This window comes from Micromys minutus (genome assembly GCF_963924665.1).
Source record: "Micromys minutus genome assembly, chromosome: 30".
Classification (NCBI taxonomy): domain Eukaryota; kingdom Metazoa; phylum Chordata; class Mammalia; order Rodentia; family Muridae; genus Micromys; species Micromys minutus.
The window spans coordinates 28056823-28069471 of NC_137965.1; the positions used below are offsets into that span (position 1 = coordinate 28056823).

General features: G+C 36.2%; 1 protein-coding gene across 1 annotated transcript in view; it reads right to left on the reverse strand.

The window, feature by feature from the left end:
- Positions 1–275: 275 nt before the first annotated feature.
- The window catches only part of LOC308439602 (vomeronasal type-2 receptor 116-like), a gene marked incomplete at both ends in the record, with an annotated part of 35243 nt that continues 22869 nt past the window's right edge, over positions 276–12649 (reverse strand). The window contains 2 exon segments of the mRNA XM_080941480.1: positions 276–317; positions 319–1205. Of these exon segments, the coding sequence (XP_080797606.1) occupies positions 276–317; positions 319–1205 (929 nt within the window).

Genomic DNA, 12649 nt, shown 5'->3' on the forward strand with positions numbered 1-12649 from the left:
ACTCAGAAAGTTCTACCTTGAAACATTCTATTACACATAGATACTCCTTTAAACTCTTAATACAATACTTTTATATATAAAAAATTACAAGAATGAATGTGGTTTCCAAACATGGAAAATAAATGGATTACATGCTATATCACCATAATAAATTTGGGTAATAAAATGAAACCTGATATACTTTCATTTATACTGTAATTGTATAACTTATTTTAGAATAATATATGAATGATCCATTTTATGAAGTTGTTAACATAAAACATAAAGTTTTTACACTATATTTTAAGAGATTGCTTCTTACTAGAATGTGTTTTTTTTCCTGATATGAATAAGTGAATTCTTCTCTGGTCTCAACAAGATAATGTAACACTTGGGACCAAATATGAAGGCAAGGAGTGCTGTGCTGGAAGCCAAGATGGAGAATACTTCCATAGCCACCATGATCTTTCCTTTAGTGCTGTGGTAGACAGGAAGAAAAGTGACCCAGACACAGAAGAATACCAGCATACTGAATGACAGATATTTGGATTCATTGAAAGTATCAGGCAAATTTCTCGACAAAAAGGCCATGGTGTAACTTCCAAGGGCTAAGAAACAGAGATATCCCAGGACAGAGTGGAAGGCAACAGCTGAGCCCTTGTTGCACAAAATGATGATGTGTCCATGTTCAGTCTGAGCATCTTGGTCAATGTGTGGTGGGGATGTTGCCATCCATATTCCACAAAGAAGAAGTTGGATAAGGGTGCAGATAGGAATGATGTAGTATGGACCCCTTGATATCATTAGCCACCTTACCATTCTCCCTGGGAAACTGACCTTAAAGGCAAGCACCACAGTAATAGCTTTGGCTAACACAGTGGATAGAGCCATAGTGAAAGCAACTCCAAAGGTGGTCTGCTGAAGTATGCAGGTGGCTGTGTTCGGCTGACCAATGAAGTTCAAAGAACATAGAAAACAGAATTTGAGTGTGATGAGCAAAATGTAGCTGAGAGCTTGATTATTGGCTTTGACAATAGGAGTGTCTCTGTGCTTCACAAAAATGCCAATCACGAAGGCTGTGAGTGCAGATAAACACAAAGCTATGCTGGCTAATGCCATCCCCAAGGGTTCTTCATAGGTCAGAAAGCTCACAGATTTCTGGTAGCAGTTAGTTTTCTCCTTATTTGAATAATGACTCTCTGGGCACTTCTCACACTGTTCTGCATCTTATCAGAAATGTAGGTTATCATGAGATTAGAAATCCAAACTAAGTCGATTCATTTTATTGTGAGACAATTCTAACTAAAGTCTGTGACAAAAAAATCACTCTACTGTATTTTCTCAGGAAAAAGTAATTAGTATTGTGGTTCATACAATTCGATATTTATAAAGTGCACCTTGTTCCTTACATAATTCTTTATGTATTTGTGTTCATATATAATAGGATTTGATTCAATCCTTCTTTAATTACTATACTCCTTCCCATCCCACAGTTGTTATTTAGAACTCAATGTGCTCTCTTCTCTACATTTTTCATTTTAATAACCACCCAGTCTATTTAGTAGCAGCAGTCTATATACAACTGGGAATAATCTCAGTTTGATAATGTGTCAACTTTCAAGCTCTACCTGTGTACAGAATATTATTGTATCTTTTCACGTACCCTTCAACATTCAGTAAAACCTTAACAATCTTAACTCTGACTTAACTTGTGTTAGCTAAATATCTTCTTCACTTTTTCTACCGTATTTCTCTGCCTTTAATGACAATGCTGTATCTCTTTTGAAAGTAACTAGAAGGCTCGGCCCATCTGCCACCCGGACCAGCAGTTTCTAAAGTTTTAAAGACTGGTGAGTAGGTGATCTTGGCAGCCAGGGAGCAGAGAGATCTCCACGGAGTGCGCACAGAAAGCGCGCCCCCATCCCCGATCCAGGGACCAAGGACACAGTATTGGAACCTCTGCTTCCACCAAGCTGTGACTTAAGGGCACTGAACAGGGCTCGGCCCATCTGCCACCCAGACCAGCAGTTCCTAAAGTTTTAAAGACTGGTGAGTAGGAGATCTAGGAAGCCAGGGAGCAGAGATATCTCTGTGGAGTGCACACAAAAAGCGCGCCCCCACCCTGCCTGATCCAGGAACCAGGAACACAGCATTGGAACTTCTGTTTCCACCCAGTGAGTCTGGGACACAAAACAGGGCTCTGCCCATCTGCCACCTGGACCAGTGGATATCCAGGGACACAAACCAGATATAAGGGAAAGGCGAGAACATATCACTGACAACAAGATGGCAAGAGGAAAGCAAAAGAGTGTATCCCAAGGAAACCAAGACAATCTAGCAACACCAGAGCCCAGCTCTCTCATAACAGCAAACATTGGAATGCAAAACACTCCAGAAAAAGAAGACACAGACCTGAAATTATACCTCAAGACACTGATAGAGATACTTAAACAAGAATGGGAGGAAAAACAAAAAGAGTCAAAAGCTTTTAAAGAGGAAACAAGAAAAACACTCAAAGAACTCAAAGAACTAGAGGAAAACAGAACCAAAAAAGACAAAGAAATGGAAGAGGGAATTTAAAACAGATATTGACACAATAAAGAAAACACTAAAAGAAATAACCCTAGAGGTAGAACACCTAAAAAAATCAGGAGTCACAGAAGCAAGCATTTCCAATAGACTACAAGAGATGGAAGAGAGAATCTTGGGGGCAGAAGACAACATTGTAAACATAGACAAAACAGCCAGAGAAGATGCAAAAAACAAAAAGCTCCTAACCCAAAATGTCCAGGAAATCCAGGACACAATGAGAAGACCGAACCTAAGGATAATAGGAATAGAAGAGAGAGAAGAATATCAACTAAGAGGCACAGTAAATATCTTCAACAAAATTGTAGAAGAAAACTTCCTTACCCTTAAGAATAAGATGACCACGAGCATAAAAGAAGCCTTCAGAATTCCAAATAGGTTGGACCAGAAAAGAAATACCTCCCTACATATAATAGTCTAAACACCAAGTGCCCAAAGCAAAGAAAGAATACTAAAAGCAGTAAGGGAAAAGGTCAAGTAACATATAAAGGAAGACCAATCAGAATCACAACCTATTTCACAACAGAGACTATGAAAGCTAGAAGATCCTGGACAGACATCATGCACACCCTAAAAGAGCACAAGTGCCAGCCCAAGCTGCTATACCCAGCAAAACTATCAATCACCATAGTTGGAGAGATGAAGATATTTCAAGACAAATCAAAATTCACACAATATCTGACCACAAACCCAGCACGACAACGAATGATAGGTGAAAAACCCAATACAATGACGGAAAATACATGCTAGTAAAAACAAGAAAACTCCTAAACAAGAAAACCAAAAAAAAAAAGAAATAGACACAGATATGACTCAACCCACAAAAGCAATAATAGCAGGAAACAGAAACAACTATTCTTTGTTATCTTTAACATAAATGGACTCAACTCCCCAATAAAGAAACATAGGCTATCAGACTGGATACATACACAAAATCCAGCATTTTGCTGCATATAGGAAACTAATCTCAGAGACAACGACAGACACTATCTCAGAGTAAAAGGGTGGGAAAAAACTTCCAAGCAAACAGCTCCAAGAAGCAAGCTGGAGTGGCTATTCTAATATGGAATAAAGTAAATTTCCAACAAAAGTTATAAAAAAGATAAGGAAGGAAACTTTTTACTCATTACTGGGGAAATCTGTCAGGAGGAAATCTGAATCCTTAACATATTTGCTCCAAATAGAAAAGCACCCACATTCATAAAAGAAACCCCACTAAAGCTCAAAAATTACATTTCACCCCACACAAATATAGTGGGAGACTTTAATACCCCACTCTCTCCAATGGACAGATCATGGAAACAGAAACTGAATAATGACACTGTAATAGTAGCAGAGACTTTGATCCAACTGGAATTAATAGATATCTACAGAACATATCATCTTAAAGTAAAAGAATACACCTTCTACTCAGCACCCCATGGCACCTTCTCAAAAATTGACCACATAATTGGACACTGAACAAGCCTCAATCGATACAAGAAGATTGAAATACTCCCATGCATCCTCTCAGATCACCATGGTCTATGGGTGGTCTTTAACAAAAACAACAAAAGGCCCACATACACATGGAAACTAAAGAACACTCTGTTAAACTATAGCAGGGTCAAAGAAGAAATAAAAAATAAATTAAGGATTTTCTAGAATTCAATGAAAATGAAAACACAATATACCCAAACCTATGGGATGCAATGAGAGCAGTAATGAGAGGAAAACTCATAGCCCTAAGTGCTTCCACAAAGATACTGGAGAGAGCATACATCAGCAACTTGACAGCACAGCTAAAAGCCCTAGAACAAAAGGAAGCAGATACAACCAAGAATAGTAGACGGCATGAAATAATCAAAATTAGGGCAGAAATATACCAAATAGAAACAAAAAGAACCATTGAAAAAATCGACAAAACCAAGATCTGGTTCTTTGAGAAAATCAACAAGATTGATAAACCCCAAGCCAGATTAACTAGAGGGCAAAGAGAGAGTATACAAATTAACAAATTCAGAAAGGAAAGTGGAGACATAACAACTGAAACTGAGGAAATTCAAGAAATCATCAGATCCTACTATACAAACTTGTACCCCACAAAATTGGAAAATCTGGAGGAAATGGATGAATTCCTAGACAGATACAAGATCTTACGTTAAACCAGGACCAAGTAAACCATCTAAATAATCCCATAACACATAAAGAAATAGAAGAATTCATCAAAAGCCTCTCAACCAAAAAAAGCCCAGGTCTAGACAGGTTCAATGCAGAATATTATCAGACATTTATTGCGGATATAACTCCAATACTCTCCAAACTATTACACAAGATAGAATCAGATGGAATACTACCTAACTCATTTTTTTGCGGCTACAATAACCATCTTACCTAAACCATACAAAGACCCTACAAGGAAAGAGAACTTCAGACCAACCTCACTTATGAACATTGATGCAAAAATACTCAACAAAATCCTTGCAAACTGAATCCAAGAACACATAAAAACAATCATTCATCATGCCAAGTAGGCTTCATCCCTGGGATGCAGGGATGGTTTAATATAAGGAAATCCATCAATGTAATCCACTATATAAACAAACTCAAAGAACAAAATCACATGGTCATCTCACTAGGTGCTCAGAAACCATTTGACAAAATTCAACACCACTTCATGTTAAAAGACTTGGAAAGATCAGGAATCCAAGGTCAATACCTAAACATAATAAAAGCAATATACAGCAAACTACCAGCCAACATCAAACTTAATGGTGGGAAACTTGAAGATATCCCACTAAAATCAGGGACTAGACAAGGCTGCCCACTCTCCCCCTACCTATTCAACATAGTACTGGATGTCCTGGCTGGAGCAATTAGACAGCAAAAAAGATCAACGGGATACAAATCAGAGAGGAAGAGATAAAAACTTCACTCTTTGCAGATGACATTATAGTGTACTTAAGTGACCCCAAAAATTCCACTAGAGAAAACCTACAGCTGATAAACAAGTTCAGCAAAGTGGCTGGATACAAAATTAACTCAAACAAATCAGTAGCCTTCCTATACTCAAAGGACAAACATGTGGAGACAGAAATTAGGGAAAAGGTACCCTTCACAATCGTCACAAAAACTATGAAATACCTTGGTGTGACTCTAACTAAGGAAGTGAAGGACCTGTATGACTATAACTTCAAACCTCCAAAGAAGAAAATTGAGGATGATCTCAGAAAATGGAAAGATGCTCATGGATTGGAAGGATCAACATTTTAAGAATGGCCATCCTACCAAAAGCAATCTACAGATTCAATGCAATCCACATCAAAATTCCAACCCAGTTGTTCATTGAGTTGAAAAAATCAATGTGCAATTTCATATGGAACAACAAAACTTAGAATAGAGAAATCCATCCTCAACAACAAAAAAACATCTGGGGGAATCACTATCCCTGACCTCAAGCTATATTACAAGGCAATTGTGCTGAAAACTGCATGGTACTGGTACAGAAATAGGCATGTGGATCAGTGGAGTAGAATAGAAGATCCAGAAATTAGCCCTCACATATATGGTCACCAGATTTTTGACAAAGGAGCTATAAACATTCAATGGAAAAAGGACAGCCTATTCAACAAATGGTGTTGGTCCAACTTGCAATCAGCATGCAAACGGATGAAAATAGACCCTTTCTTATCTCCTTGTACAAAGCTCAAGTGTAAGTGGATCAAAGATTTCCACATTAAACCAGATACACTGAAACTATTAGATGAGAAAGTAGGGAATACTTTAGAACACATAGGCACAGGAGAAAATTTTCTGAACAAAACACTAATGGCTCAAGTTCTAAGGTCATAGATTAAGAAATGGGACTTAATGAGATTGCAAAGTTTCTGTAAGGCTAAAGACATTGTCAAGAAAACAAAATGGCAGTCAACAGAATGGGAAAAGATCTTTACCAACTCCACATCAGACAGAGGTTTAATATCCAAGGTATACAAAGCACTCAAAAAGCTAGACACCAGAGAATCAAACAACCCTATTAAAAATGGGGTACAGAGCTAAACAAAACATACTCAGGTGAGGAATATCGAATGCGTGAGAAAAATCTGAGGATGTGCTCGACATCCTTACCATCAGGGAAATGCAAATCAAAGCAACCCTGAGATTCCCCCTCACACCAGTTAGATTGGCCAAGATCCAAACCTCAGATGACAACAGATGCTGGCGAGGTTGCGGAGAAAGAGGAACACTTCTTCACTGTGGTTGGGGTTGTAAACTAGTACAACCACTCTGCAAATAAGTCTGGCGATACCTCAGAAAATTGGACATAGTACTACCTGAAGACCCAGCTATTCCATTTCTGGGCATATACCCCAGAGACTCTTTAAAACACAACAAACATATATGCACCATAATGTTCATAGCAGCTCTATTTATAGTAGCCAGAAGCTGGAAAGAACCCAGATGTGTTTCAGTAGATGAATGTATACAAAAATTGTGGTACATTACACTATGGAATACTACTCAGCCACCAAAAACAATGTCTTAATCAAATTTTTAAGAAAATAGTTTCATCTAGAGAATATCATCCTGAGTGAGATAACCAAGTCACAAAGGAACAGAAATAATATGTCGTCACTCATAGTGGTATGCTCACCCCAGAGGCTTGTACTGCCCCAGAAACAACTCACAGACTGTATGAAGTCCAAGAAAAAAACAAAACAAAACAAAAAAAGTCATAAAAAAGAAAGTAACTAGAATAATAAATTACATTTAAGAAACCTAAGATGGCCCTAATAATAACCATAATTTATATATTTACATAATTTACATACTGAAATCTAGTCAGAGGAAGAAATTTTGCAAAACTTAGAGTGTTTTTTATATGTGAATCATAAATTAAGTTTTCCCTTAAAATCTTTCGTGTTTTTAAATTTTGTTCTTTTTCTGTTGAAGTTTATTGAGTAGACTCTATTACGTTACAAGGTGCTCAAAAATAATCCAATAATACATTTTTATAACATTTAACCTAGTATCAATAAAATATTCTTAGATGATGTGTGAAATTTTTCAAAATTTACAATAATCTTCTCAAAAACTTTATTAAATTCTTGCAAGTATTATGATAAACTTTAAATGGATGCTCCAAGATTTGTTAGTTTGGTTAACTGGGTATAGTAGTTTCAATGCACTTAGCCCAGAGAATGACACTCTTTCAAAGTCGCTGTGGTTGTGGGCTTTATAACCCCCCTTCTAAATGCCTGAAAGTGAATATTTTCCTTGAAGGTTTCACCTAAAAATGTAGAAATCTCACCAACTCTTGGGTCATTCTTGTTTGGATGCTGTCATATTACTTATTTGACAATATTTTATTGAACCTCTGAACATGTAAGCCAATCCAGATGAAAAGTTTTTCTTATAAAAGTTGACTTGTTAAAGTATTTGTTTACAGCAGTAAAACCATAACTAAGACATATGTTAGTACCAAAAGTCAGGTTCTACTGTGATAGGGTTAGTCATGACTTTTGTTGGAAAATGTAGATTTTGAGATTTTTAATTTGGAAAGCACCAGAATGCTGTAAGTGGGACTTAATGTACCATCCTTGTAGGAATATGAAGCTTTTGTTGCTGAGGGTGATTTGAAATGTGAAAGCCCAGTTCTACAAGTTTCACAGGAAAAGAAATTTTATATGGAGAGACTCTTGTAGTATTTGGGTGAATTATGTGAATTACTATTTCCCTTGTCTGAAAAGTCTAACTAAGATTAAGATAAACAGAGTTACGTTAACTGAGTTGATAAAGAAAGTCTCAAAAAGCTAAACAGAGGCTTTCATCTCTGTTTAAGTATCATAAAGAACATTTTTTATGCAGGCATAGCAAGCTCAGAAAGAAAAAATATAAAACATATTTTCAAGTAAAAGTAAAGGGAACCAGTTAAGGAAATAAAGTTGAATCCTATGTCCAAGGAGGGAAATAATTAAGAGAGTTGGTGGTAAAATCCCACCCAAATGCATGTTTTGTTTGTATATTCAGTCTAAAAAGGATTACTTTGGAGTCATAATCTAGAATGAACTACAGTCTAGAAATAGAGAGCACACTAGTGATCCATATCTTGAGGACAAAAAACACAGACTTATACCTGAATCATCGGGAACGGTGGTCATAAACAGCTTAGGGTCAGGTATGGTGGTAAAAATCCTTTAATCACAGGAGAGAAAGACAAACAGATCTCTGAGTTCAAGACAAGCATCTGACAGAGCAGGTTTCAAGTAGGGAAAAGCATAAACCCAGGTGTAATTGTACATGCTTTACATTTCAGCGTTCAGGAAACAGAGTCATGCAGATTTTGAGTTCATGGTCAATCTACAAAACAAATCCTGTGACAGCCAAGCTTAAGCAGATACAGAGTTGCAAGACAAAAGCCATATTCCAGCCACAGAAAGCCCTGACTCTGGAGTATGAGTCAATAAGAAGAGATGAAGGGAACAACTGATGCTTATTAGTTGGAGCTAGAAAATTACCAATAATTAAAAATAAACCAGCACCACTGAAATCATTTGGGAAACATTTTCTGAGAATATAGAGAAGCTGTGTTCCAAAGACAGACAAGATTTTACCTAGTGCTACTGAAGAACTTGGTGTTAGAGTCACACAGGTGGTGCTGATTTTGAAATTATAAAAGGGTATTCAAGAATACCTTAGGCTTGGGACTTTGAGAGGCCAGGAAAGGCCATCGATGAAGGTAAAGCCTCAGTTGCAGTTGATGTCCCAAGCCTGGAGAGGCCATGCAAAGAAGTAGAGGCATTCATATTACTCTAAAGAGAAACTATGAAGGGCTATTGGTGAAGCCTAGCTGCAGTTGGAGACCCAAAATAATGGAGATCACCTGTACCATGGGATGATCCCCCAAGGACACCAGCAAAAATAGAGTCAACAGGAGCCTAGAGTGGTTCATAGGGAAGCTGGAGAAGTGATACAAGCCATTCAGAGGAGCCTAGAAGATCATGTGTGGATAGCAGATATTGGGCCAAGAAGCTATAATGCTGAAGCTGCCTTGAAAACCCCAAATTTTTTAATATTTCAGAGCCATGAGTAATCTGCTGAGAAAAGCTGCTATCAGGAATTGCAACTGGCAGAGGAGAAACAACCTTGTTGCTGTCAACAAAGATGACAAAGGAGTAGAGGCCTGAAGACTTCCTTAACAACAGACATACTTATCCAGAGTTTTCTGTTTGACCATCTAGTTTGTGTCTTGCTATGGGGATTGCAGTTAAGAGTTTGAATGAATCTCAGAAGAGACTTTGAACTTGCATTTTAAACATTGTTTAAACTTTTATAGACTATGTGGATCATGAAAGTTAGAGAAAAAAATATTTTTATACTATAACTAGATATTACCTCTATAGACACAAGTGTATAAACAAGCCTATAACTCACAGGGAGTTAAAAACCCTAGTTTGGTTATGCTTGTCCCAGAGAGTGGTACTATTTGTAAGTGTGGCAACCTTGGAGAAAGTGTGTCATTGTGGGCATGGTCTTTAAGACTCTTATCCTACCTGCCTAGATGCCAGTCTTTTCCTAGCAGCCTTCAGAAGAAAATGTAGAATTCTTAGCTCTTGCTGTATAATTGCTGACTAGATGATGCCGTGCTCTCACCTTGATGATAATTGACTGGACATCTAAACTGGTAAAAGGACCCAGTTAAATGTTGTCAGCCCTAAATAAATGTTGTCCTAACAGGAGTATCCTTTGTCATGCTGTTTGTTCACATCATTTAAACCCAACTAACACAGTTGAACAAATAATAATTCTATATTTCATTATTATTAATTAATAATGTTAATTATTAATTAATAATTAAAAAAAGTTAATTAATAATCAGTGTCAATGCTATTTCATTAATATCATTCAATTGATATTTTAATATACAAAATATAGAAATACATAATTGTTAAACTTTATAAGCAAAATTCTGAAATTTACAGTATTTGTCATCTTTAGCTATAGTGTTGTACAACATAACTAGTAACAGATACTGTCCAGATTTGTTCTTAGTTTATGAACCAGTTATTGTGCATACAAAAATATATCCAAAAATTCACTTTATATATTTGTGTGTATGTGTTTGTGTTTGTGTGTAAGGATTTCTTTTTGTTAAAATTTAAAAGTATAATTTATTATTATATAAAGCTAATATTAAAATAACAGAGTATAACCACTTCATAAGGAACAAACACCTTTTTATGAGTAGAGAATTGTTTCAAAATTAATAAAAAATTGTGTTAGAATTTGATTAGGGATTGCTTTGAATCTGGACATTGCTTTTGTTCAGACAGCTACTTCCACTATGTTAATCTACTGATCTACAATAAAAAGAGATCTTTCCATTTTCTGATGTCTTTCTCAATTTCTCTCTTAATTGACCTAAAATTAGTGTCATACAGATCTTTCACTTACTTGGTTAGAGCTACATGAGGATGATATCATTTGTGTTTCTTCTAAATGGTATTGTTTCCCTAACTTTCTTCTCAGACATTTTATTGCTTAAGTATATGAGGTTACTGATTTTTGAGCTAATTTTTTATGCAGAAACTTTCTTGAATGGTTATATCACCTGGATGTAATTGTTTATGGAATTTGAGGATGCAGAGATGGTTCAATATGCAAAAATCCATTAATGCGATCAACCATATAAACAAAATCAATGAAAAAATATGATCATCTCATTCAAAGACTGAAAAACATTATACAAAATATAATATCCCTTCATGGTAAAAGTGTTGGAGAGATCAGGAATTTAAGGACTTACACAACAAAAGTAGTATACAGCAAACCATCAGAAAACATCAAATTACATGGAGAGATACTTGAAGTAATCCAACTAAATTAATAATCAAAACAAGTTTGCCTACTCTCTGATTATCTCTTAAATATAGTCCTCAAATTATAGATATAACAATAAAGCAACAATAATAGATAAAGGATACACAAATTTGACAAGAAATAATAAAGATATAAACATTTGTAAATGATATCATATGTAGTTTACATAAGTGACCTCACACAATCTACCAGAGTTCTTCCATAGCTAATAAGTAACTTAAGTGGCTGAATAATAAGGTAACTCGAATGAATTAGAAGTCCTCTGACAAAGACTTATTCCTGTATAGAAGAACTGCTGAGACAAAAGTGAAGAAAACACCACAGAAAAGCATCCCAGTGGAATACCCAACTGGGGATTCAGCTCATGGGGAGACACCAAGGCCCAAAGTATTGATACAATGATGTTCTTATATGCAGGACAGTATTATGTAAGAATGTCCTCTGAGAGGCTCATTCAATAGGTGACTGAGACAGATGCAGCTACATAAATCCAAACACTACAATTTAGTTGAGAACCCGTACAAGTGAATTGGGTAAAGGAAGGAAGAAGAAGAAAATAACAGTGACCCCATTTGAAAAGCACCAGTCTCAACTAACAAAGACATCTGAGAGCTCCCACACACTGAGTCACCAGCTATATATAATACTGTATAACTTGATTTAGGCACCCAGACACATATATAGCAGAGGACTGCCCTGTCTGTTCCTAATTCTCATTATCTAGATACTAAAGGCCCTAAGGAGGAAGGGTCCTGATGATGGGGAACCATCCTCTTGAAGACTGGGGAGGGGTAATTAATGGAATAAAGGACTTTGGGAGGGTGGCATCAGTGGGAGGATCATGATTGAATTGTAAATAAATAAATACTTTTATTAATTGTGGTATTTGTTTGTAGACTTAGAATATTTGTACATTTTCATAATAACAGGAAGTATAGAATGATTTGGGATAGGTCACACTGGAACAGAAGAAGTTGAATGTTTTAATCCTAATTTAATAAAGCAGCAGAAAAAAAATAGAAACCAGATGTCACATGGAATTTTATAACCTAACATCAGCTCCAAGTAGTGCACCTCCTAAAAGATCACAGCACCTAAATGTTTGTAATGTTTCCAGTAACAAAATACAGAGTCCAGTAACAGAATTTTAGCAAGCCTTCAGTGTATAGAATACTACACAAAAATTGATTTCTAAACACAAAAAAATTTCACATGAATTCAA